Below are 25828 nucleotides of genomic sequence, written 5' to 3'. Positions count from 1 at the left end.
TCTACAATCAAAACCTTCCCCTTAACCACACCATGGAGCAGTCATGTCTGTCAGTTTATACACTGAAAGGCACAGTGTCAGGCCCAGCTCACACTCCAGCCCCGCAGGGCTTTAGGCTGCAAAACTGAACATCCAAGGACTTGGATGATGGTTGAGTAGCATGTGTCCTCAGCATGACCTCTGTACTCTCTGATAAGATGTGCTTGCTCTGTGATTCAGGAACTCTGATGTTTTGTGATAAATAATCACTTGATGTGAGATGGGACGAGGTGCTAGATGCTGGCAGTTCAAGAGCTAGCTTGGGGTGCTCTGTGTCTCCTTCCTGTGCCCCACTGTCCCCATACTTCCCCCAGTAAAATCACAATAATGTGCTTTTTCCCTTTGGCAACCCACAGCTCCTTTAGACATTGCCACTTTGATTGATCCCAGCACTCAGGAGGCAGAGGCAGGTGTATCTCTGTGAGTTTGAAGCCAGCCTGGTCTACAGAGTGAGTTCCAGGATAGCCAGGGATACACAGAGAAACTCTTTCTCAGAAAACAAAACTAACAACAATAACAACAAAAGGGAACCTACATCTTGCCCGGCAGGAGTGGCACATGCCTTTAATCTCAGCACTTAAGAGGCAAAGCAGGCAGACTTCTGTGAGTTCAAGGCCAGCCCTGTCTACAAAAGCAAGTTCAGGCAACCAAGGCTCCATAATGAGATCCTGTACAAAAAGAAAATAGTCAAAGTCCTTCTGGTTTCTTCTTGGTTAGCTTGTTTGGCAGTGCTGATAGGACCTACGACTCCATGTACACTTGGTAAATGCTCTTCTTTGTCCTATGCCCACTCTGTGCCAATGCCCACTTTCCTCTTTTGTGGAATAAGGAGCCAGGGGTCGCTGATCTCCACTTTCACAGCCCTCAACGTTCGGACATCTGAGGAATCCCCAGAGATGGCAGCCGCTCCCTTCAGGAGTGCACACTGTCACCTGCATCCTCCTGAGTTCAAACCCACCTAAGGAAAGAGCATTTCCACCACGGCCAGATGCTGCGGCTGGACAGGTGGACAAGAGCAAGGCTATATGCTTGGAAACGAACTTGAACTTGACACGGAATAGACGATGTAGGGTGTGGTGATATAAATTATGGAAACATCTCTTACGTTCTAAGAGTCTGGCACTTTTTCTGGACCCCACAGCAACAGTTGGTAATACACCTGGGGTCACTGACAACTTAAGGCTGCCGCCCTAACCGTGTACTCAGCCTGTTCGTTTCATCTGCTTTTAGGGCAACGATTTAAAAACAACCTGACTTGTCTTTTCCTGTGTCATCAACTTTACAACCTAAGCTAATGCATAGCTATAATCATAAGTTATGTATTCTTCCATGCCCATGACCCCCCGGATAATGCATGTGTATCATTTGCTGGAAACAGCAAATACAGAAGTTGAAAGCAATCTTCTAAAATGAATATCCATTTATGGATATTGATTGACAAGCAACGATGTTTGGTAAGTACTAATTTGTTGTCTGGGTCAGTTGGAATCAGTTGGAGCCAGTGACTTAATCCTTGTAAAACTGTTAAAGATTTCTGTAAAGCACCCCATTCCCTCCCTATGTGGTGCTTTCTGTGCTGTTCAGCAGAAGTTACAGAGCAAAGGCCCTTTGTTAGGGACAGACATCCTGTGAGAACAGTGGGGGTGGGGGGCGGACACACAACACAGATTCACAAGACAGCCTCCAGACAGGCACAGATTCAGACTCATAAAACAAAGGACAAAGCTACAGGAAACATGAAGTAACGAACTTAAATCTGGCTCCTCCCTCTCAGCTAATGACTCCAAGAGGAAGTGCTTTTCTTTCTTTCCTTAAATGCAATATTGATGCATTATTGGTGACTCAGAGTTATTCATTAATGCATTTAAAGATTTATGTAGTTTATTGTATGAGTGCTCTATCTGCATGTACACCTTTATGCCAGAAGAGGGCATCAGATCCTACTATAAATGGCTGTGAGCCACTTGTGATTGCTGGGAATCGAATTCAAGGACCTCTGGAAGAACAGCCAGTGTCTTAACTGCTGAGCCATCTCTCCAGCCCCCACTAATGCATTTAATGCATGCAGTAGGGCTGTTGCTTTCCCCCTAATCGGGTCTCCAGATACACAGTGCTTAAGGTGGGGGGTACAGTGGGGCACAGTAGGGAACACCTATACTCAGTCACTCAGGTAACTGGGTCAGCAAGATCTTGAATTCAGAGCAGCTTGGTTTACATACAAAGATGGACACACACAAACACACACACGTGCTTATCCACAGTTGTACTTGTTAAACGGGACATCTTACCTATCAGGATGTATGCAGAGATGTGAATGCAAATGTTCACGCATGTGTGTGCAGGGACAAGCAGGTGACAACAGGCGACATTCACTTCATGCTCCACTTTCTGTTTTGAGGCAGAGTCCCTCACAGAACAGGGAGCTCACTGGTTCAGCTAGGTTGCCTGACCAGCAAGCACCTGGGATCCTCATGTCTCTCTGCCTCCCCAGTGTGAGAAATTACAGGGATGTGCCCCCACACCTAGGGGGAATCAAACAAGGACTGTATTGCAAGTACGGTGAGCACTTTACCAAGTGAGTTATGTTCCAAATTAATAACTCAAAGCTCCATCCAGCAGTGAACTGGGAATTCCACTACTGCTGTCAGTGACCAGGGTCCTGCTGACTGGGGGAATCCCTATCCATTTCCTGAGCTCTGACAAGGCAAGTCACCAATGGAAAGGGCAGGGAGAGGAAGGGAAACCCTTGTAAGCCCCTGACCACCTCCCAAAACCATATACCAATATTTCATCCATTGGCAGCCCCAGTCCTCCTTCCCTCCCCTCTTCTGCTTAGTGTGAAAAGCTGCATTCCACAAAGGGCGAGCCCTGACTCTGGGAGAGAGTGGATTCAGAATGGCTACAACATCTGGATTCAAAAGGACTCATAGACGCTGTCCAGAAGCCATCTAAGGAGCTGGTCCCAAACAGCATATGACTCTCCAGAGCTGAAAGGATGCTAAGGGACAAATGACCACATAGGTGACCCTGCCATGCCATGAGAGGACCACACCCAACCCAGAGTGGCTGCCCAAGGCATGTGCATAGTGGAACACACCGAGGGTGGCATTAAAACAAAGCATATACATCAATGTTGTTGTTGTTGATGATGATGATGATGTTATCATTATAATTATCATTATAAAAGAACAAGTCTAATTCTTACTTCTTGTCTAGAGGTTCTAACTAAAATATCACCCATTCTTACTCTTACTCTCAGATACTGACGTGGTTAGTCTTTTGTTTGTTTGTTTGTTTGTTTTTTCTCTGTGTAGCCCTGACTGTCCCAGAGCTTACTCTATAGACCAGGCTGGCCTTAAACTCAGAGAGCCACCTTTTCATCAACCTCCTTCTGCCTTCCAAGTGCTGGAATTAGGGTGTGTGCTAACCACCGCCTGGTTGCCTGTAGATCATCTAATGTCAATGTTATCATATCTTTTTGCTCCAAAGGTCAAAGTTGAAACCACAATAAAATCCTGACCTCTACAACTGAATCTCTAATGGCACTGCAATCAAAATGCTAAAAATGTCTTCAGGGACCGGAGAGATGGCTCAGCAGTTAAGAGTATGTGCTGATTTTCCAGAGGACCTGAATTCAGTTCCCAGCACCCATAACAAGCGGCTTTTGACACACTGTAACTCCCAGCTCCATGGGATCTGGTACCTTCTTCCAGCCTCCTTGGACATATGCACACATGCATGCACATACACACAAAAAGAATTAATCTGTGTTATTTTTAATGAAGACTGTTCTTTCCGAGAAAGGGTTTCTCTGTGTAACTGCTCTGGCTCTCCTGAAACTCACTTCATAGACCAGACTGGCCTCCAACTCACAGAGATCCACCTGCCTTTGCCTCCTGAGTGCTGGAATTAAAGACTTGGGCCACCACTAGCCCAGCTAATAAAGACATTGTAATGAGCACCAAAAGTTGGCTCTTTTCTACCCAAATGTCTTCGTGTTTGAGCAGTGAGCAAGTATCGCTTTCTTCATTTAGTAAAGTAGTAGCTACTGCGCACCCCGTCTTTGAAGTAGGGTGTGAGCTGATTCCACAGCAGAGAAACACATCAGGGGTTGAGGCCCCAGGCTGGCTGCTATGGTGAGAGTCCATGGTTTTAATGTCAGGGTGGGTTTACCAGTGGGCCAACTTCTGTGCTTCCTACAAAAAGCAAAATCAACAAAAAATACTTAATTTTGGAAATGGAGGAACTGGGAATTCATTTCGGAGCACAGCCCCAGCCCCTCGGCTCCCTCTCCGAAACCCCTCCTCTCATCTCAGGTAGCCTCGAGCTCTATGCAGCCATGTCTACCTCATGGGCCACCCTCCTGCCTCGCAAGTTCAAATATCAAAAATGAAACATTTACTAATTCCACTTTGATATTGAGCTAAGATCTCGCTATATACAGTCTTTCAAAGTTTAAAATGTCTTTTTATTTGAGAAATTTTTGTAATTTGTAGTTCTTCTGAAAAAAAGTCACCACGAAATAGGACCTTATAAAATACAAACCGAATCCGGTGTGTTTCAAAAGGTCTTTCTGGCGATTACACCCTTATTTTTAGGACCTATAATTATGAAAGATGTGGGCTAGAGGGTATGAGTGAATGCTAGAGTGCTTGCCTAGCATGAAAAAAGCCCTGCGTTTAATCCCTAGTATGGCACATAGTAGGTAGGTAGGTGAACAGAATGATAGACAGACAGATAGACAGACAGACCACACAGATAGATGATAAAGATAGATATAAAAGATACATTATTACCTCTGACATGACATAGGTCAGCTCTGATGCCTCCCTTCAACCAGTGACTAGAGACAACCCGCACCTGGGTTCTGAGACTCCATCCCTGTTTACCAACCTAGGCAACAGGAATGACGGCCACAGGACTCTGCTGTGTCGAAAGGACCATGAGGACTGCAGCACCAGCCCCACACAGGTTCGGGGAGAGCTCCATCCGAGGGCAGGAGCAAGTGCCTGGCACATGCAGTCCCTGCAAACGTGGTGCCTGGCATCTGCAGGCTGGCACCAGCCCCACAAGTTCCAGACGCTCTGCTTCATAGACCCTAAGGCAACACTCCGGATGCAAAAGGCAGCCCAAGTGTTTTCCTCTCTCTCTCTCTCTCTCTCTCTCTCTCTCTCGCTCTCTCTCCTCCTCTCTCTCTACTCTCTCCTCCTCTCTCTCTCTCTCTCTCTCTCTCAACAAAAGAGAAAATTGAGGATTGGGGTGGCAACTCAGAAGCAGATTTTCGTCCAGGGCTCTTCTGCTGTGGGCAGAGTCCTGGCTGAACCTCAGCAGTCTACACGCAAGATGCCAAACATCTTTTAAAAATATCCTGCTCTCAGATGCTAACACACTTCACACGGGCATTCCTTATAGCCCCTAGCTTGTTTTAGGTCTTACATGGTCAAAACAATAATTAAGCGCCAGTGTGTAATGGAACACACCTGTAATCCCAACACTTGGGAGGCCAAGGGCAAGAGAATACCAAGTTGGAGGCCAACCTGGGGTATGCAGGGAGGTTTTAGGCTAGCCTAGGCAACTAGAGACTTTTGAGAGCTTGCTGTGGTATCTCAGACATTGGGCCAAAGGCTTCGTGTCTTTAACACCCTACCGAGCAGGTAGGGAATTAGCTCCATGTTACAGATTGGGGAAACTGAGACATGATCTAGGACCGGGCATGCAGGAGGCTTTTACCCCACACCCCACCACCAATTCCGTGTTTTCCAACTCCCATTTGCAAAAATGTCTTCACACAACCTGGTTATGGAGACTGGGAGCAGGAGGTTAGTGTTCCTTTCACAGATGAGGAAACCGGGGCTCCAGAGCTAAAAGAAGCACCTAAGTCCATGGCCTTCCCTCCCTCAGCACTCTGCCCGCCCAAACTGCAGAGCTCCGGTCTCAAGCAGGGCTCAGTGCTTGGGTTTTTGCTCTGTTTTGATTTTGGTTTTGAGATAGTGTCTCATTACGTAGCCCAGGCTGTGCTGAAAAATCTCGGCAACCCTCCTGTCTCAGTCTCCCAGTGCTAGTATTAAAGGCGTGTGCTGCCACCATGCGCCTTTTCTCCGCTTTTCTGACAAGTGGGTTGCTGAGGTCTCTTCCTCCTTGCTGAAAAGCGGCCACCCACTTACTTAATGTCACCACAAGGGTTTTGGTAGGTGACCCAGACTGATAGAGGAAATGGAGCCGGTCCTTTCAGCCTGAGCTGCCCTGCGCGTCACAAATTCACAATCGGAAGTGGGCGGCGAGCAGCCCCCGGGAGGTGCGAGCTGCAGTTCTCCACACCTCTCCCAACCTCGCCCTGCGTCCCCGCGGATCTGCGCCGGACACCCGAGGCTGATGAGTCCCAAAACCGACCCACACTAGGGTGCACCCCACGCCTGCCGGACCACCACCCGACACGCGCCGGGCAGGAGCGACCGCGCGCAGCCCTCGGCTGACTGCGCTCCCCGGGTTGTCCGTGGTCACAGGGCTAGGACGTGCTAGGACGCGAACTGCAGTGGCCCCTGGAGACGGACCGCCCTCGCCCTGCATGCCCGTTCCTTGCCTCGATTTCCCTCCCCTGCACCAGGGGCGCGTAGGACCATAGTTGTAAACCCGAACCACGCCCGGATTTCGGCAGGCCGCGTTCCCCACTTCGTGTCTCCCTGGCCCTACCTGCAACCGCCGTGGCTCCGGCCGGGGACAGGAGCGCCCCGGGGACCCCCGCCCCTGCATCGTGCCGCCTGCTGCGCCCGTGACTGCGGTGCTGGCGGCCTCGGAAGGCGGTGGCAAACGGGCTGGGGGCCGAGCCGAGGGAGGCTCCTTCCTCCTTGCCAGGACCGGGCCGCTTCCCTCTCCACCTCGGGCCCCATTGCACGCCCGCACGCGCGCGCCGCCCCTCGCGGCTCCCAGACTCCCAGACCGCAGGGCTCAGAAAGTTTTGCTTTTCACTTGCACAAGAGGGGGAAGTGCGATGGGGCAGGGTGTCCTGGGACGGAAGGACTGGGCGCTTTCCCAGACACTGGGAGTGAGAAGGGATAAAGGAGAAGGCAGAGATTCCTTCCTACTCCAAGTGACAGATGACGAGGTCGGGGGAGCAGCTGTTCAAAAATGACTTGTGACTCCATTGCTGGAAATCGCTGGCAGAGCTGGGCTGGCCCGAGCAAACATGCCTTGGCCCTTGCCAAGCTCAAGCTCCTCCATCTCTTGCCTTTGCTCATTCAGCAAAGCACCTGCTACAGGACAGCGGGTACAGGAAGTGCTAGTCAGGGGGCCAGGCCCTTCATGACCTCGCCTCTGGACCCGGAGGCAAAAATAAACCTACAAACCAAACTCCATTAAGTAGTCAGTCCGAAGCCAAAAAGGCCTGGAGCGCTAGGTTTGAGTGAAGCCTGAGGCAGGAGTGGGACGCTGTGAAGAAGCAGGGAGAAGTTCCTGCAGCAAGGGAGGGACCTGTGACAGCTAGAGGAGGGACAAGACACTGGTGCGGGCTACGCTGCCTGGCACCAGGGGCCTTCCGAGACGGCACAGGCAGCCTCAAGTTAATAAGACATGAGCAGTCTGGATTTAGTGTAGTGGGGTGACAGGGTTGAAAAGGGCACTGAGTAGAGTGTCCCACTCAGCTTTAACTGTCAGTGTGACAGGGCCTGGGGTCACATGAGAAGAGAGCCTTAGTCCGGTGACTGCCTAAATCAGAGTGGCCTACAGCATGTCTGTAAGACAACGCCTTGACAGCTATCTAGTGTAGGAAGGCCCGGCCCACTGCGGACCACTTCCGAAGGAAGGTAGTCATGAACTGTGTGAGAAAGCCAGCAGAACAGAAGCCCAGCGATGAGCCAGCTGGCAGACAGCGTCCTCCGCGGATCCTGCCTGTGCCTCCTTGGCAGTAAAGGGAGCTTCTTGGTTGGAGGTTAAATGCTGTGTGCAATAGCAGGCAGGCCTGCCTTCAAGTCCCTGACTCCCTTCAGTGAGGGGCTATGTTCTGGGGTTGGAAGCCAGAATTAACCCTTTCCTCCCCTGAGAGGTTATCCCACAGTAAATATGAGCGAATTGGTCAACTTGTCGTAGAGCGTTCCCAGGTATATCTGACCCACCCCACGGATAGCTAGGAATACCTCCATAATACACGACATCAACTGTCTGAAAGCGGCGCTGGAAGATGGCCGCGCCCGCAGTTTAGAGCATATGACTGTTCGTGCAGAGGACCAAGTTTTGGTTCCATAGGCTCTGTACTGAGCAGCTCAACAACCACCCATGCCGACCCAGCTCCAGAGGATGGATCAGATGCCCTCTTCTGGCTATCACGCCCCCCCAGACACTGACGGACAGATGGACAGACAGATGGACAGACAGACAGATATACAACTACACAAAATGAAAGTAAAGCATTTTTAAAACCTAAAATATCAGCATCATATTTTAATTAAAATGCCATCTCGTTTGTGGAGTACCTGTATACACACATACTCACATATGCCACACCCATAAGAGTAAAGGTAGCCGGGCATTGGTGCGCACGCCTTTAAATCCAGCACCCCCGGGAGGCAGAGGGCAGGGCGGATCTCTGTGAGTTCGAGGCCAGCCTGGTCTACAAGAGCTAGTTCCAGGACAGGCTCTAAAAAAGCTGCAGAGAAACCCTGTCTCGAAAAAAAAAACAAAACAAAAAAAAAGAGTAAAGGTAGTTTGTCTCCTGTAAGTGCTCAACAGAAGGTGACTGTTGGCATACAAAAGAGTTCCACAATAGCCCGGAACGTAGTATAACAAAGGTTTTATTTGGGAAGAAACTCTCAGTAAGGGTGGTGATCCGCAGTCCTCTGCATGCGCTGGGAACTGGAACCAAATCCAGCAGCCATAGGGCTGCGCATGCTTTTTTGTCTGCATTTATAGTACATGAGACCACCCAAAGTGGATTGGTATCTTAAAAAGAGCTATTGGCCGAAGGAGCTCCTGCAGCACCTCCTCCTTGTCTAAATAAGAGAGTTCTAAGCTAATACAAGCTATATACAATAAAAAATATCAAGTATTGCCCAGGGAAAAAGAAGAGGCAAAAACATACGTAAAAAATAGAATTACAATCAGCATGAACAACACAAACAAGAAACATGCTAAATGTTTCAATATCTGGCCTATCCCAAGGAGTCTAAGTATTATATTAAATAGGGCTTGGCAAAGTCATGAGAGGAAAGTAACTATGACTTCAACCCCATCAAAGACCTGAGAAGGGAAATAATATTACTTGAGTAAACAGGAAGTGTAATCAAGCAACTTCCAAAAGGTGCAAGAAATGACAGAGACAACTGGCTACCTGGGCCATCATCCAAGTCTCATTTGCAACACTGGGGCACCAGCTTTGGCTGAGGCCTAGAGTATCTGACAGACCATTTCAGAGGCAGGGAAATTTGAAAAAACCATCTTACCTACCCTGTCTTGGCAAGGTTTGGCGTCTTTTTATTGTGTCCTGCTTGTCCAGTCTGGACACCGTGTATTTTGTCAGTAGTCAAGAGCAGGGGCAATTTCTTTGCCCAAAGGGTCAGTGGGGAAATGAACAAGCAGTCCTCCGTTCAGAGGTGACCTCAAGCGGACGACTCCAATAACCAAGCAGAGATGGACGGCATGTTCTGAAGTTAGCAGCCACCTCTTTCTCCCAGCTGCCCTGTGTTATCCCCTGCAGCCGTGAGCATGGTGGTCATGGCAGCAGGGAACAGGCAATGGCGTGTAGGCTCAGCAACCTAGATCTCCATTCACCGAGGCCCACCCAGACACAGCAGCCACTGTGCCCCATCTGCCAGCAGCAAAGAATCAACCGAGTCTCCACTCAGCACTGCTCCCTGATGATCGGCCCGCTTCCTGGTGGCTGCTTGCCTTACATCAAACTGCTTCCATCACAGAACGGACAGACTGTATCCTTATTAAAATATAGTCTCCTATCAAAAGACATTTCTGCTAAATCCCATGGCCCTTGGTTCATGCCTTGTAATCTTGGAAAGAATACTTGGGATATTTATTGCATAAGCTCAAGGCCAGCCTGGGCGGTGCACTCATTTGTTTATTTTAAATACATTATTGGTTTAGTACGCACTATCTGAAGCCTGCAGAGAGGTTAGTCCTCCATTGCACACTGCCAGTGACTTGCAGAGAGACACTGTGCGCATGGCTCTGCTTCCACAGAGCGACCTCAGAGCAGAGCAGCGTGGTGACAGGCTTCACTCATGACAGTTCCTCTCTCGCCAAGTTGGCAAGCAGCAGGATGGCCTTCTGAGGTCTCCATTACAACCCAGGGAAGTACAGTATCTAGAAGGGTCATCTGTAATGTCCTGGGGAATCATCGTCCATTGTGACAGGCTGGATTCTTGGACCCTAGGGGTCAAGAGGTAGGTGAGAAAGTAGAGTGGTACGTCCCTGCTCACCCTTGAGGACCCGGCTGAGTGTGCACATCCTGTCTCCACACTCTGTGCCCCCCGTGACCAGTGTTGTGACGCTGCCCCACCCCCAAGGGTGATAACTGTATCACTTAAGGCTCTTAAACTGTGGTTAATCACACCGATATACTCCAAGAGCAGTTCTGCTAGGATCTACGCTGTTCGCAGACTCAGGAAGCAGGGTTAGGCTGCTGCTCCGCAAAGACCAGGGCCAGCTTGAGGGATGCCAGAGGTCCCGGCGGCACTACCACCACCGCTTGCTTTTCTGGTACCTCCTGCTTCTCATTACTGCCTGATTTCAGGGTTCTAATCCAGTCTCATGGAGAACATGACCCATTCGGAGTCAACTCCAGACCTCCAGGGATGAGATCCTGTTTGGCCCAGTGGAGGTCAGAGCCTACAACTCACACCTCCAGGGTACCCAGATGGAGACACATAGGAACACAGGACAACACACGGACAGGGGCCTCCACTGTGAGTCCTGCTGCTTGCAAGCAAACAAGTGACACCTTTAGCTTCCTCTGGCTTCTGACTCTTGTTCTGAATGCCCCGAGGTGTGTTAATGTCTCCCACACAAAGGGCTACTGAGCACACAACAGGGAGATCGTTGCTCTATCAACAGGTTAATATGTCAGAAAGTTCTTCCTCTCCTTCATGACAGCGGAGATGAGGCAACCTCAAAGAATAATGCCTGAGGCCACAGTGCAGTCTGTATTCATCACTGGCCAAAACCGCAATTGCTCTTCGTATAAGAATTTGCATAATCCATCACATTTGTGTGTGATGTGCATATTAAAATCAAGGGGGTATGCATCTGCAGCCGGAACCATGAGCTGAGAAGACAAAACATAACTCTTTTCCAAGTCAATGAATTATCAAAAGACACATTTGAGAACCAGGACTCTCTTAGGAACTAACTGGTTCAAGTCTTGCCTGCCCCGGGTGCGTCCTACCCAGATTAAGCTTGTTATATTGAGTTCACCTTTTCAGACAACTCAAGTAGCCAGGGGCAGAGCCTGCTGGAAACTCTTGTAGAGGCCCGCCAGGAGAGTAGGGACTGAGAAAGCAGAATCCAGATGACACATGAAGAAGCAGTTGACCTCGTGAGACTGGAAGCCCCTCCCCACCTGCACGACACATACAACAGAGCATGTGCAGAAAAACGTGACGTACAAAACGGTCAAGAAAGCGCAACCGAGGAAGGGTCTGAGGGCACCGACAGCTGCTCTGCGTCGGTTCACTGGCCCGCCCCCATTGCCAGGGTGTGCTGGCTTTGCCCTCTCTCTCTCTGCTTCTTTCTTCCTCCTTCTTCACCTTCTTAGTCCTTCTTTCTTTCCTCTGGGGGAGGGGCGTGTACACGCTACAACATGCGTGTACATGGAGGGCGAGGACAACTCGCAGCGGTCAGCTACAACTCTCTCCTTATCATATGGGATCCTTAGACTGAATTCAGGGCGATCAGGGTGACTGCAAGTGCCTTTATCAGCTGAGCTGTCTCGCAGGCCCGAACCATCTCTATTTCTCACAGTGTGTTCCTGGTGCAGTCCTATGTCCCGAGGCGTAGGCACCTGGAGACTTCAGCCGGTACCCAGTACCCCCCAGGATTCAGCTCATTCCGCTGTGACAGAGATTTAAAACACAGGCATCGGGCTGCCTGAAGGCAAGTGGTCCAGCGAGCGGGTAGAACACCTAAACTAGACAAAAATGACACTGACTTGCTTCTCTGTAGTGAGACCTATAAGATATAAATCCTGTTGGTGGCCACATTTTCCTGCATGGCATCCCTCCCCCTGCTTGTGTCCCACAGCGCAGGGGCATTCCCAGCTCTCTGTGCTGCGGGGGGCCATGTAAGAAAAGTCCCTCACAGAGAACAATGGCAAGGCCCGAGGACGAATTCTGGGAAATTTAATCATCTAAAAGAGATCTTTCTTTTTTAAAAAAAAAATAATAAACTCGAATGAATTGGAGAAGAGTAATCTGTCTTCAGCCCCGGAAATAGCGTAGACAGCATGAAGACTCACATCTGGTGAATGCCTGGAAGGAGGAAGCGGCGTTCCACTTAGCACAGAATCAGATAAACAGCCACAGAGGACAACGGGGTGGCCTAAGCTACACGTCACAGAAGCAGCCACCCTCATGCTGTTAGAAACCCATCTTAGGAAGATGAGCGTGAGGAACTAGGGGAGGCTGCGGACTTCCAGAATTTTCCCAGAAAAAGCACTCCACTCCCTATGGCAGACTCATCTTCACCTGTGGGTGACTGGCTCCGCCAGAGATTTGCTTTCAGAATGGACTGATGTCACTGAATGGCTAGGCTGTTAGGAGAAGGTTTTCTGAACTTTATTTGACATAGAGATGTAATACTCAAATCTGTTAGCCCATTTCTGCCTCAGTTTTACCGTGGTGATTTTGGCTGGTTTGCTAAGGTTTGGTTTGGAGAGTTTCCTACCTACGTCGTGAAAGGTCTCAGATTGACAGAGACACTGGGACATCTTCCCCCACACCACGTCAGAGACCTCGAGCTCCACACCCTGGTCAGCAGGGTGTCATCTGCTTGAGGCTGGGGTCTGATGCCTCGGCAGACAGGGAGGACAGGCTCAGCCAGGGTCCCCATCATCTGAGCCATCTGGCGGAGCCCACCTCACCTCACTCCGCTGCTATCTTTTGACATACCAGGGCCTTAGGGGACAGTCCCTTCTAAAGTGATCCATCCAAGCAGCGCTTAGCACGGGGAAGTCTGGACACACCTGTTTGGAGTAAGGCTGAATAACACACGTGAGAAAGTCGGGACTTAAAAATAGAAACCCTGCTGGCTGAGGGCCAGATAGGCTCAGTTGGTAGTCACGAAGCCCTGGGTTCCATCTCCAGTGGTCTCATAAGCCAGGCACAGTGATGCACACACCTGTAGGTCAGCATTCAGGGACGTGAAGGCAAAACATCAGTTTAAAAGTCATCATCGGCTACGAAGGTCTGAGGCAGTCTGGGCTACAAGAGATCCTGTTTTCAATAAGGAAACAAACAACAAGCATTCACTCAGGGTCGCCAACATTCCCTTTGTGTTTCAAAAACCTTTTCCTGAAAGGCCTGGTGAGGCTCGTGTGACTTTCTGTAGCTTGTAGAGAGGGGCTGAAGTCAGTCATGGCACCTCGTGGGACTGGGTGGCAGCACACATCAGTGTCTAGGTAGAAGCCTACAATTCCTCAGCTCTTTGGGAGATATACAGAGACACATTTTAAAAAAGAAGCGCCAGGGGTTGAAGAGGTGGCTCAGTGGTTAAGAGCACTGTACTCCTCTTCCAGAGGTCCTGAGTTCAATTCCCAGCAACCACATGGTGGCTCAACAGCCATCTATAATGAGACCTGGTGCCCTCTTCTCGCCGGAAGGCATAACACTGCATACATAATAAATAATCTTAAAAAAAAAAAAAAAAAAAAAAAGAAGAGCCCGGTGTTGGTGGCTCAGGCCTTTAATCCCAGCACTCAGGAGGCCAGAGGCAGGTGAATCTCTATGAGTTTTGAGGCCTGCCTGGTCTACAAGAACTAGTTCCAGGACAGACTCCAAAAGCTGTGCAGAGAACCCTGTCTTGAAAAACAAAAACAAAACAAAAAAAGAACAAAAGACTATTGGGGGCTGGGGAAATGCTCAGGGGTTAAGAGAACTGGCTGTTCTGGAAGACCTGATTAGGGTCCCATCACACACGGCACTGACAACTGCCAGTATTTCCAGTTCCAGGGGACCCAACAATCATTTTCTGGCCTCCAAGGGCACTGCACACATAGACAAAACACCCATACCCATAAAATAAAAGTAAATAATTTTTTAAGTATGGTTAGCTCAGAAGAGTGTTGGGGGGAAATCTACAGTGGGCTGGAGGGACTGCAGACAGCTTCCCAGAGAAGAGGAAAGGGAGATCAATTACAAAAGACATACAAAGGTTGGCGGTGAGTGAAGGAACTTGAGAAACATTGTTGGGGACTGTGGACCCCCAGACCCTGAATTTCCTGTGACCCCCTTGACTGCCAGAGAAACAACCAGTTATGCTTGCAGCTGCTCTGAGCATGAGAACAGGGGAGTGGTTTCTGGTGGGCTTTGCAGCTGAGAGTTGGGGCGTGGCCATTAGTCAAGAAGACCCTATATAAGCTTCCCTGGAACACAATAAAGTTGGCATTCTTGATTCAACTTGGCATTCTTGGCGTCTTGTTTCAAGGATGACCCGTGTCTCTGTCTCTCTCTCTCTCCTGTGGTGTGTGTGTGTTGTGTGTGTGTGTGTGTGTGTGTGTGTGTGTGTGTGTGTATGTTTCATTCTTCAGCCCCTTGCCCTGCTCGTGAACCGTACTGTTCCAAAAAATGTGAATGGCTGGACCTGCAAAAGTCTGGGAAGGGGATTTTAATTCTCATTTATTTCCGGAGCTAAATAAGGGTTATCTAACAACAAACACTCCAAACGTATTTTCTCCTCCTTTTAAAATTTGTATGTAATACCATTTTACCATAATTGTAAAATTATGTAATTACAATTGTATATAATTGTAAATTAACCCCTTCACAACTTCCCCTATCTATATTGCAGAGGGTTTTGGTTTGGAGTTTTTCAGAGCAGTATCTAACCTATTAGCCCAGGCTAGCTTAATCTCACTATGTATGCCCAAGGTGGCCTTGAACTCCAAAACAATTTTCCTGCCTCAGCAGCTCCCCACAAAGCACCAGGAAGTACAGGTATGAGGTCTCTATTTGTATTTTCAACTTTTTTCTTCTTTCTGCACAAAGTACTGGATCAAAAGTGTGTGTGTGTGTGGGTGTGGTGTGTGTGATTTTTTTAATATTTATTCAGTTACAGTGGAGGGTCTGTTGTGTATAGCACTAATGCAAAGGAGAAAACAATTTGCCAGGGATCGAACTCAGATCAGTAGACACAGCTGCAACACCTTTGCCTACTGAGCCACTTCACCAGCCCCTTCTATCTTATATAAGATTCTTTAATATTTCAAAAGCTTGAAATACATATTATAATAGTATTATCACATGACAGCATGCATGTGGGTTTTTTGGTTTTGGTTTAGCTTGGTTAGTTTTGGGCTTTATTTATTTATTTTTTTTTTTGAAGCAGGGTTTCTCTGTGTTGTCCTGGCTGTCTTGGAATTGGCTCTGTAACCAGGCTAGGCTCAAACTCAGGGATTTCCCTGCCTGCCGCCTGAGTGCTGGGATTAAGGCGTGAGTCACCATGTGTAGCCCTAGAAAGGAAAGGGAGACAGTGAGAGAAAACTAATTACCCCCATACACACACACACTAGTTCGCATAACCAGTATACGGTGGTTTTGTTTTCGGGGGCGGGGAGGGGACTTGAGCCCACAGAAGTCCATCTGCCTATGCTTCTCGAGTGCTGGAACTAAGAGAACAAGCGACTACACCCAGATAAGACTTTAAAATACAAATAGGCCTTTTTGCTCATAGTCTCAGTCCTCCCACTCTTTGACGAACTTTGTGAGCTCAGCCCGGTTCTCTGCTGTTGGTCTCTGCCTCCGTTTCCATCATTGCTGGATGAAGGGTTCTAGGGTGACATCTAGATATTCATCAATCTGACTACAGGGCAAGGTCAGTTAGGATACCCTCTCCTCTATTGCTTAGGGTCTTAGCGTGGGGTCGTCCCTGTGGATTCCTGGGAATTTTATCTAGGTGCTGGGTTGTCTTGGCTTAAACCCCATAATGGCTCCCTCAAATCAGGATATCTTTTTCCTTGCTCTCTGCTCTGTCCTTCCCATCTCGACCATCCCGTTCCCTCAAGTTCTCATTCCTCCTCCCCTTCTCCCTTCCTCCTTCCCTTCTGCCCTCCTGTCCACCCCTCCCACCACCCCATGCTCCCAAGTTTGTCAGAAGATCTTGTTTACTTCCCCTTCCCAAGGGGATCTATATATGTTTTCTCTTAGGGTTCTTCTTGTTACTTAGCTTACCCTGAGGTCGTGGGCTATCGGTTCGTTATCCTTTGCTTTATAGCTAGCATGAGTGGAGTACATACATGTTCATCTTCTGGGTCTGGGTTACCTCACTCAGGATGGGTTTTTCTAGTTCCATCCATTTCATGCAGATTTCAAGATTTTCATTGTTTTTTTCATCACCACTGAGTAGTGCTCCGGTGTGTAAATGTGCCACATTTTTCTGTATTCATTCTTTGGTATGAGGGCCATCTAGTTGTTTCCAGGTTCTGGCTATTACAAATAATGCTGCTATGAACGTAGTTGAACAGATGTCCCTGTAGTATGATTGAGCCTCCTTTGGGTATATGCCCAAGCGTGCAATTGCTGGGTCCTGAGGTAGATGGATTCCCAATTTTCTGAGAAACCGCCATAACAGATTTCCAGGGTGGGTTGGACAAGTTTGGGACACCCACTGAGACAATTTACCTGAGCTAATGGGGGGCTCACCAACTCCAGCAGGACAGGGAAGCAATCAGATAGGACCAAACTAGACCCTCTGAATGTGGAATGACAGTTGTATGGCTGGGGCAGACTGCAGGAACACTGCAGTGGCACCAGGATTTATCCCTACTGCTTGTACTGGCTTTTGGAACCCATTCTCTTTGGATAGATACCTTGCTCAGCCTAGATATAGTAGGGAGGGGCCTTGGACCTTCCCCAAAGCAATGTGCCTTAGCCTCTTTGAGGATTGGATGGGGTGGGGGTGGGGGTGAAAAGGTGGAGGGAATGGGAGGAAGGGAGGGAGGGAGAACTAGGATTGGTATGTAAAATGAATATAAAAGATAGTTTGTTTTCTTTTAAAAAAATAAAATTTAAAAAAAGAAAATGCAAATAGGGCAGAAAAGAATAGACGAAAACACAAGTGACTGCCCAAAGGGCCATCCTGAAACAGAACCGCTGGGTTCTAGTGCTTACGACCAGCCCCTTCCTCGTGATGGGGCGTCTTTTCTCTTAACATTTTAAAGGAAAACATTAATTAACAAATATAAACAGATGGGTTTTTGCTTATATCAGAATACTTTTTTAAATGAATAAAAGGGACAAGATTTCTAAGAAGCAGCCACAAGGAGGCAGAAGTAGACTAAAAAATCCTGCAGCAGCGTCCTGGGTGACCTTTCCTAGAGTAGTGATGGGAGATCATGACTTTTCCTGGGCAACTCGCTGCCTGTGCCCAGCACCGGGGCCTCCAGACTTGCACTGCCTGGGGCACTCTCCGCCTGTGCCACGGAACAGATGGATCCGATGGAACCGGAGCACCTACCTCTCACTTCCCTGGGAGCAGAAGAGGTCTGAAGGTAAGGCCATTGGCAATGGAGGGTCAGGCAAGTAGAATGGCTTCAGATACTGCCCCCAAAACACCACCCAACAAAGGCTGGGAGAGGGCCTGGCTCTTCTCCAGAGCAGAGCAATGCAGGCCCATCTCTAGTCAGGGGAAAGAGAAGCCGGCAACTTCTGCACCGGGGAAGAAAAGGCATTCCTCTATCAGCACTTCGGGATCTCTCTTTTGCACTGCCATAGTATGCATGGGAATGCCTCAAAAAGACCTACCAGTTTGAAACGTCCTCAGATCTACATTCCATGAAGTGGGCAGAAAGGACCTTCCCAATCCTTAGGGTATTCCCTGAGCTGGCACAGTGTCTAAACATCCAGGGGAAACTATCACATAAGGGTAATGAAACCAGCCAGGGCACGGTGGCAGCAAAACAGACACAGGAAGATTTCGAGGTCATGAGCAGCCTGGGACTCAAGGGCAGGCACCAGGAAAATAAAGACAAAAGAAGTGCAAATTCACACTTTCTGCTGATGCGCTGTCTCGTAAATAAAAACATGGAGAACAAGACAAGCAGGCAAGTAAAGAAGGTGTTGAAGTCAGAAAAGCAAAGAGCAGCAGCCCACTGGAAATTTCTTCCTATAAGTTCACCTGAGAAAACCTCTGTGTGTGTGTGTGTGTGTGTGTGTGTGTGTGTATGTGTGTGTGTGTGTGTGTGTGTATGTGAACTTTAGAGTTCAACATCCTGTGTCTTCTTTAAATACTTTTATTTTGCTATTTATTGGTTTGGTTTTGTTTGTTTGTTAAGACAGGATCCATTATATATCCTTGGCAGTCCTAGAAACTCTCTATGGAGACCAGGTTGGCCTCCAGCTCACAGAGATCTATCTGCCTGCCTCTGCCTTCTGAGTGCTGGATTGAAGGCCATCATGCCAGGTTCAATTTTATTTTTCGACCAGGGTCTCTTGCTTGTCCTGGAGATCCCAGATTCAGCGATACTGGCTGACCAGCAAGTCCCTGGCCATCCTCCTGTCCTCCACCTTCCCTGAGCTGGGATACAGAGGCTCACTGCTGTGAGCTTTCACAGGGGTCCTAGAGATGGACTCGGGCTGTCATATTACAAGCAACACTTCGTCAATGGAGCTCAGGACCCTGAGAAAATATTTAATAGAAACCCAGAACCCTACAAAAGTGGAAATGTGGCCCCAAACATTTGATTAATCAGCAATTATAATATGTCAGTTTAAAGATCAGGTTTCTATACTGAAAAGCATTTGAAAACTGGTTAACATGAGCAAATCAGGGGCTGGGTAGACGGCTCAGCAGTCGAGGGTGCTTGCTACGCTAGGGGGCTCGAGTGGACCATTTAGCCGCCTTGAGAGTGAATGACACCCAAACTCACACTGGAAAATGAAAACAGGAAAGTGTCCCCTGCTGGCTGTTTACACGGGAAGAAAGCTCCCTTTCCTTGGGTAGGATCCAGAGCCTGCAACCCAAGCATCAGGGTGAAGACCAGAGGCTTATGAAGTCAGCAGAAACATGGCGGCCTTGTGCACAGCCTCCAGGTCCTCCAGGCCCACAGAGCACAGAGAATGGGCAGCTCCAGAAATGGCCCGTAGTTAAACAGGGTCCTCTGCACCTACCCCTCCAGGCTGGAGTGTGACACGGAATAGTCATTAGACCAGGAACTCTGAAGACCCAGAGACCCCCCAAGCTCTTAACTGAAGTCCCTCCATCTTTCCCAAAACCCCTTGGCTTTGGTATACTGAGGTACAGCAAGTTGGACATGATAATTTTCGCCTACAATCCCAGCACGGGGAGGGCTGAAGCAGGAGGACTGCCATAAGTTGGGGTCACCCTGGGCTACATAGCAAGCACCAGGCCAACCAGAGCTACACAGCAAGATCCTGTCTCAAACAACCAACAAACAACAGAACCCCACGAGGGCCATTGAGATTATTCATCCAGTAAAGACATGTATCACCAATCTGACGTCCTGAGCTCTAACTCTAGGACCCATGTGACAGAAGAAGAGAAGGGATTCTTACAAGGCTTCCTCTGACATCCACACGTGTACCATGGCAACACACAAACCAGTTACAGAAAACCTATTTGACTACTTTTTTTTTTTTTTTTTTTTTTTTTTTGGGTGTTTTCGAGACAGGGTTCTCTGCAGCTTTAGAGCCTGTCCTGGAGCTAGCTCTGGTAGACCCAGGCTGGTCTACAGAGAGATCTGCCTGCCTCTGCCTCCCCAATGCTGGGATTAAAGGCGTGCGCCACCACCGCCTGGCTGATTTGACTACTTTTAAAAAGGAGACCGCTCACTGAAAACGTCTTTGTGATTCTAATAGGAACAAGGTAGAACTAAGCTTGTGTGGGTGTGTGTGGGGTGTGTGTGTGTGTGTGTGGCGCGCGGGGGGTGTGTGTTCGTTTGAAGCATGCCAGGTGCCCATGAAGACGTGAGCAAAGGTGATATCTGGGTGTCCTTCTCTGTGTCTCCCTGCCCTGGTTTTTATGTGGTTTCTCACAGAGCTCCGCACTCACTACTTGGTAGCTTGGCTGGCCAGGGATCCACTTCCACCTCCCGTCCCCTGGAGCTAGCGCACAGAATGCTTGGATTCCTATGGGTTATTGGGGACCCAAACTCAGGATTCTCGAGTTGTGTAGGCAGGCACGTCACTCACAAAGACGCCTCCCAGTCCTAGACCAAATTTTGATCTTTTCCAAGAAAAATGGACAATAAACCTGATAATCTTAAATAATATATTTCCTATCAGTAGCAAACTAGCATGCTTTTTCTCTGTGTCTGGTCTCTTGTGTATCTATCTCTGTTTCTGCCTGTCTCTGTCTGTCTCTCTATCTCTGTCTCTGTCTCTCTCTCTCTCTACCACACACACAAACACACACACACACACACACTCCAGCATCTTCGACCACTAGCCTCAAGGTCACAACGCTGTCTCAGCGTCTTGAACTGAGACCCACAGGCACAAGCCTCCCATGCCTGACTTAACACACATCCTTAAATACAAGGAAAGGGTTAAGGGCACAGAAAAGTGTGTGTGTTGAAATATGAAAACTGGGCAGGAAATTCGAGTTTGTAAAGCAGACATATTAATTTGGAGGGAAATGCATGTGATAACACATTTCCTCCCAGAGAGCCTAGAGATGGGTAAGCAGCTTGCCAAGGGGCTTGTGTGTGGCCCGTGATAGAGAAATCCCCCCTCGTACTCAAATGCTTGCCCGAGATGGCAAGGGCTTGGTAAACGTGAAGAAGCGGGGTCCCCGTCCAGGAGAAGAGACCGTGGCATCGAGAGCAGAGGCCTGTGTGCGAAGAGTGGATCAGAGGCCTGTGTGCGAAGAGAGGATCACGCAAATCAAATGAGGAGGCGGAAGGCTGCTTGGCAACTGGAACAAAGAAAGTTTGCCATCAAACTCTTTGGCCTTCTTTCTTCAAGTAAATTTGGAAGCTAATCAGCTTTCAAGACTTTTCCGGTGTTTTCCACGGCGAGAAGACAAAGGAACACACTTAAGATCAAAACCAGATGTGGAGTTGCTGGTCACTTGTCAGCATGCTTCGTAATTGGAGCTGTGATTCAGCAGCCAGGAGCGGGAGGAGGGGCATGAGGGAGCTGGTGGATCTGCTCCCCGAGGCTGGTGTTGGAATGTCAGGCTCAAATATGACTGGATATTCATGGGCTGGATCTTTCCTGAGTCTAATATATTTTACCACTATGCTAAGCATTCCTGACTCTTGGGTGCTTTTGGCTACTCTACAGTACGTTAGAAAACAATTCTGTAAGGATTGTTTTTTCAAACAAAAATCACAGGGCCAAAGAAATGCCATAAGGCCTCATACATCACCATTGGTACTACCCACAGGGGCCTCACTGTCCCTTCCCTGCCAGGCCAAAGCCTGTTGCTCAGCACCTGGCTTCAGGAACCCAGAGGAAATCACTTCTGCATGTCCCCTATAGCAGTCACAGCAGAAGGGGGAGCACAAGGGAGAGCAGGGCACACCCATCTGCTTAAGGCCTCCATCTACCAACTGAAGACCTTGAACTCATGTTTGTCATTGGTTTAAAACTATACCACAACTAACAAATGCAGAAAGAGATAATATTTGTGCCATAAGAGCCTGGTCAGAGCTTATTCAAGACCCCCAATCAAGAGACACCAATTGTAGCGGGAAAGGCAGGATAGAATTAGAAATAAACTTATATTTAAGTGACACATTCATTACATCATCACATCTTCTCGCACTTTCCCTACTCGAGAGCTAACCATGATGTGATTAAAGGTACCACTAGACAACTGTGTCTGAATCATTCGCACCTTTAGATTTGGTGTTCGGGGGGTTTTATGTTTGTGGTTTGTTTGTTTTGGATAAAGTCTCGCTGTAGAAGGTCTAACCTAGAACTAGCAATGCAGACCAGGCTTGCCTCTTGAATTCACAGAGATCCTCTGCCTCTGCCTCCCACATTTGGGATAACAATGTGAGTTGTCACACACAGCTACCGCTGGGTTTTTGCGCAAACAGTTCTTCCCTTTCAAGCCTAGCTTGGAGGACCAGGGAACAGGCAGGAAAGACTGCTTTGTTGGCAAAGAGCCTTGCTATGCGAGCACGTGGACCTGAGAGAAAAAAATAAATAAATAAAAATAAAAAAATCTTGTTGGCCCCTGATGTATATCTCTCTGGAGAAGCAGCCAGGAGGATCTACTTATCTTCTAGAGAGTTTACCCTATCTGGCCAGCCCCAGGCCAGGGAGGATCTTATCTAGTTTAGGAGGACCTAAACTAGCTGGTGGAGCAGTCTTAATCTCAGCACTCCTGGATCTCTGTGAGCTCTGGGTTATCCTGGTCTACATAATCAGTTAAAGCACAGCCCATGGCTACATAATGAGACCCTGTCCTCAAAAACAAAATAAACAAGTAAACAAAACAAGAAACAAAGGTCTGAGGAACAACACGTAGAGTTGACCTCTGACTGACACACACCCCATTTCTACCTGCATTATGAACACATAGCTACAAACACACACATGCTCACACATACAAAATGGACCGAATCTGGGTGTGGTGGTGCATGCCTGATATTCAAGAACTCAAAAGGCTGAAGCAGATGGATTATGAGTTTAACCCTGCCTAAAAAAGTAACACACACATACACAGAGAGACAGCGACAGAGACAGAGACAGAGACAGAGACAGAGAGAGGAGCAACCTGGACAGGCCTCTATTGTATTTTTGTAGTATAAAATACACACAAGCCAGGCAGTGGTGTGCACACCTTTAATCCCAGCACTCGGGAGGCAGAGTCAGGCAGATCTCTGTGAGTTCGAGGCCAGCCTGGTCTACAGAGCTAGCTCCAGGACAGGCTCCAAAGCTACAGAGAAACTCTGTCTCGAAAAACCAAAGTAATAATAATATAATAATAATAATAATATAATGGCTTTAACTAGCTAAGACTAAAGCAGTGCCAAACCTTGAGTGGCCCATTTTGTTGGGATGTTTCATATGCAGCACCAGGAATGGAAGAAGGCAGGGACTGCCAGTTTTAGGAACAGAAGAGCAAGCTGGGTGCTGGGTGGTGGGTGGTGGTGCACACTTTAATCCAGCACTTGGGAGGCAGAGGCAGGCAGATCTGAGTTCAAGGCCAGCCTGGTCTACAGAGCGATTCTAGGACAGCCAGGGCTACACAAAGAAACCCTGTTTCAAAAAAAAATCAAAAGAAAAGGGGAAAGGTGCTTGTTTCAATGTGCCATGTGACAGCATTTCCTAGGCGTATGACGGGGAAAGAGCAGAAAGGAATAACAACCTGAATTATGTTGTAAACAGAAGCACGTGTATGGGTGTCCACACCTTGTTCATTTTCAGTACGTGCCAGTGGACCTCGTGGGAAGAAAGGCCGCTGCTTCCCACTGCGGCTCTTCTGTAGCGATTTACTTGTTGCAGACTGAGCCTTGTATTGTTTCAGGAAGGGAGGACAGGGGTGTGATGAACCATTTTCCTTTCTCCCTTTTTCATCTGTTCAACATGTGGGTCTGTTATTGTTTTCTGCCTGACCTCTCTGCAGAGATGGCCGAGGAAAGCCAACGAGGATTCCAGATGCAGCCAGGCACCCGAGTAGGCACACAGAGCCACACCTGCTCCTGTAGCTGCTGATGGGGCCGGGGCCAACACCAACCACCCAGCACGGGTTCAGTCTGCCCCCCAGGAGTCAGCACCTCCTATCCCCCACTGCTTAGTTTTCAGAGCAGCTGTAGGCTAAAAGCCAAGCAAACCTGAGGGTGCTTATGGTGAGGTTAGACTCACAACCAAGGCAGAGAGCGGGACCCGGGCCTTTGGAGAAGGACCCTGGATAGAGATGGCGACGGCTGGCTCTGGTCCCCAGTGGGATGCTCTCCGAGGCCTCTTTGGCTCTTCTCTCCACTGACTTCTCCTCCCATCCTGGAATTCCACCATTAGCCCACACTCCAGCAGATCCCCTCGAGAGAAGTAAGAGTGTGTGTGGCAGCAAGTGGGGTGGAGGGGCTTTCCTTCTTCTGTCTGTCCCAGTCCTGTGTTCATAAAATACTTGTCGCCGATTGATTTGGATTTCTAAATTTATTTTTGTTTTATGTATATGGCCGTTTTCGCGCATGTATTGAAGGCATGTGCCACCATGTCTGGCTTATTTGGATTTCTGAGACAGAGTCTCACTCTGTAGCCCAAAGCAGATCTGGAATCTGCCATGTGACCCAACGAGCCTAGAGAGAACTCACCACTTCTGGCCTCAGCCTCCTTGGTGCTGACCACAGGCACAGGCCTGTGAAAAACACAGCTGAAAGCAAGGGCTTTACTTGGATGACAAGTGGTGCCACGAGTTTGGGGCCAGCCTGGGCTACAAAGTAAGATCCTGTCCTCAAACAAAGTAAAATCAGTACATAAATATCAAAATAAATGATTTTTTTTAATTAAAGCCTAGTCATGGATAAGGCTGATTTATAGGATGTTTTCTGATGTAGAATGCAGCATATTTCTCTTGGATCCACTTTGCTACCAAAACAACAACCACTCTCTGGAGAGGAAGAAACACATGATGAGCCACAATGATGGAAAGTGTAATGAAGAGTGATGGACTGGCCTTCCGACGCTCTTCCATCCATAAGGGCTGTGTGGAAGAGAATCAAAACTGGGCCACATAGTATGAGCGGCACAGCTCTGGATCCATCTAAGCCGAGTGTCCCAATTTTCTTCATCCAATGAACAGCTGTCCTGTTAGTCCAGTCTCTCACACTGAAGCAGCCAAGGGAGCAAATGCGGGTGGAGAGGGGCTCTTCAGGCTGGCACTAGATGGCAGGAGCTCTCAGGAAATCTTTGGCCAATCTACCCACCACTTCTCAGTGTACCCAAGGGACAGACAGACCTGGAGGTTCTGCTGAGAAGGAAACCTGATCAGACAGAGGAGCAGAGCACACTCTCATATGTGCATAGAATCTTGTGGACGTATGTGTATGTGCACATGCATATATGTGGTATGTATGTTACTTATCAGAAGCCATACACCTTGACTTTCTTTCTTTCTTTTTTAAGAAACAGGGTCTTTCATTTGGCTAAGAATTTGTCACAAGGGATGAGTCTGGCTGGCCAGTGAGCCCGGGATCCTCCTGCTCTGGGGTTACAAATGTTTACCATGCCAGGCCTTTTCATGTGACCCTGGGGATCGGGCTTGGGTCCTCATGTTTACACCATAAGCACCTCACTGACTGGGCATCTCCCCGGAATGCGGGATAGTTAAATACGTAAATGAATATTTGTCAGTGAGGGGCTCGGAGGGCAACAGCAACTCTGGAAACCTGACCCAGTCAGCAAGCCTTCTCTCCCTAAAGTGTAGGAGGGACTGGAAGACAAAAGTCAGCCTTTGCTTATCTAGAACAGCCCTCTCTAGACAGCTACAACCAAACGTCTATTGATAAGACAGCACCTGTAAAACTGTCTGAGCGGGGAGAAACAGTGACCGAAGCCATAGGTCGGCCGGCCAGCCTTGCCTACTTGATGAATTCCAAGGCAAAGGACACACCTGCGCTGTGACATCTGACCCTGGGCCCACCCTACTGCTGTCCTTTGACCAC

The 25828-nt window shown here is 48.5% G+C and overlaps 1 protein-coding gene across 1 annotated transcript in view; it reads right to left on the bottom strand.

The window, feature by feature from the left end:
- Disc1 (DISC1 scaffold protein) overlaps positions 1-13098 on the bottom strand; it is a 185293-nt gene extending 172195 nt beyond the window's left edge. Inside the window, exons 1-4 of the mRNA XM_042054212.1 lie at positions 13003-13098; positions 10881-11084; positions 7177-7374; positions 6730-7075 (exon numbers count right to left, since the gene is read on the bottom strand). Coding sequence (XP_041910146.1) covers positions 6730-7075; positions 7177-7374; positions 10881-11084; positions 13003-13098 — 844 coding nt within the window. The remainder of the gene's footprint in view (positions 1-6729; positions 7076-7176; positions 7375-10880; positions 11085-13002) is intronic.
- Between the last annotated feature and the right edge of the window lie 12730 nt (positions 13099-25828).

The sequence above is a fragment of the Arvicola amphibius genome, chromosome 15, assembly GCF_903992535.2.
Source record: "Arvicola amphibius chromosome 15, mArvAmp1.2, whole genome shotgun sequence".
In the NCBI taxonomy this organism is placed as follows: Eukaryota; Metazoa; Chordata; class Mammalia; order Rodentia; family Cricetidae; genus Arvicola; species Arvicola amphibius.
The sequence above is the reverse complement of the archived record's forward strand: the minus strand, read 5'-3'. Positions and strand labels throughout refer to the sequence as shown.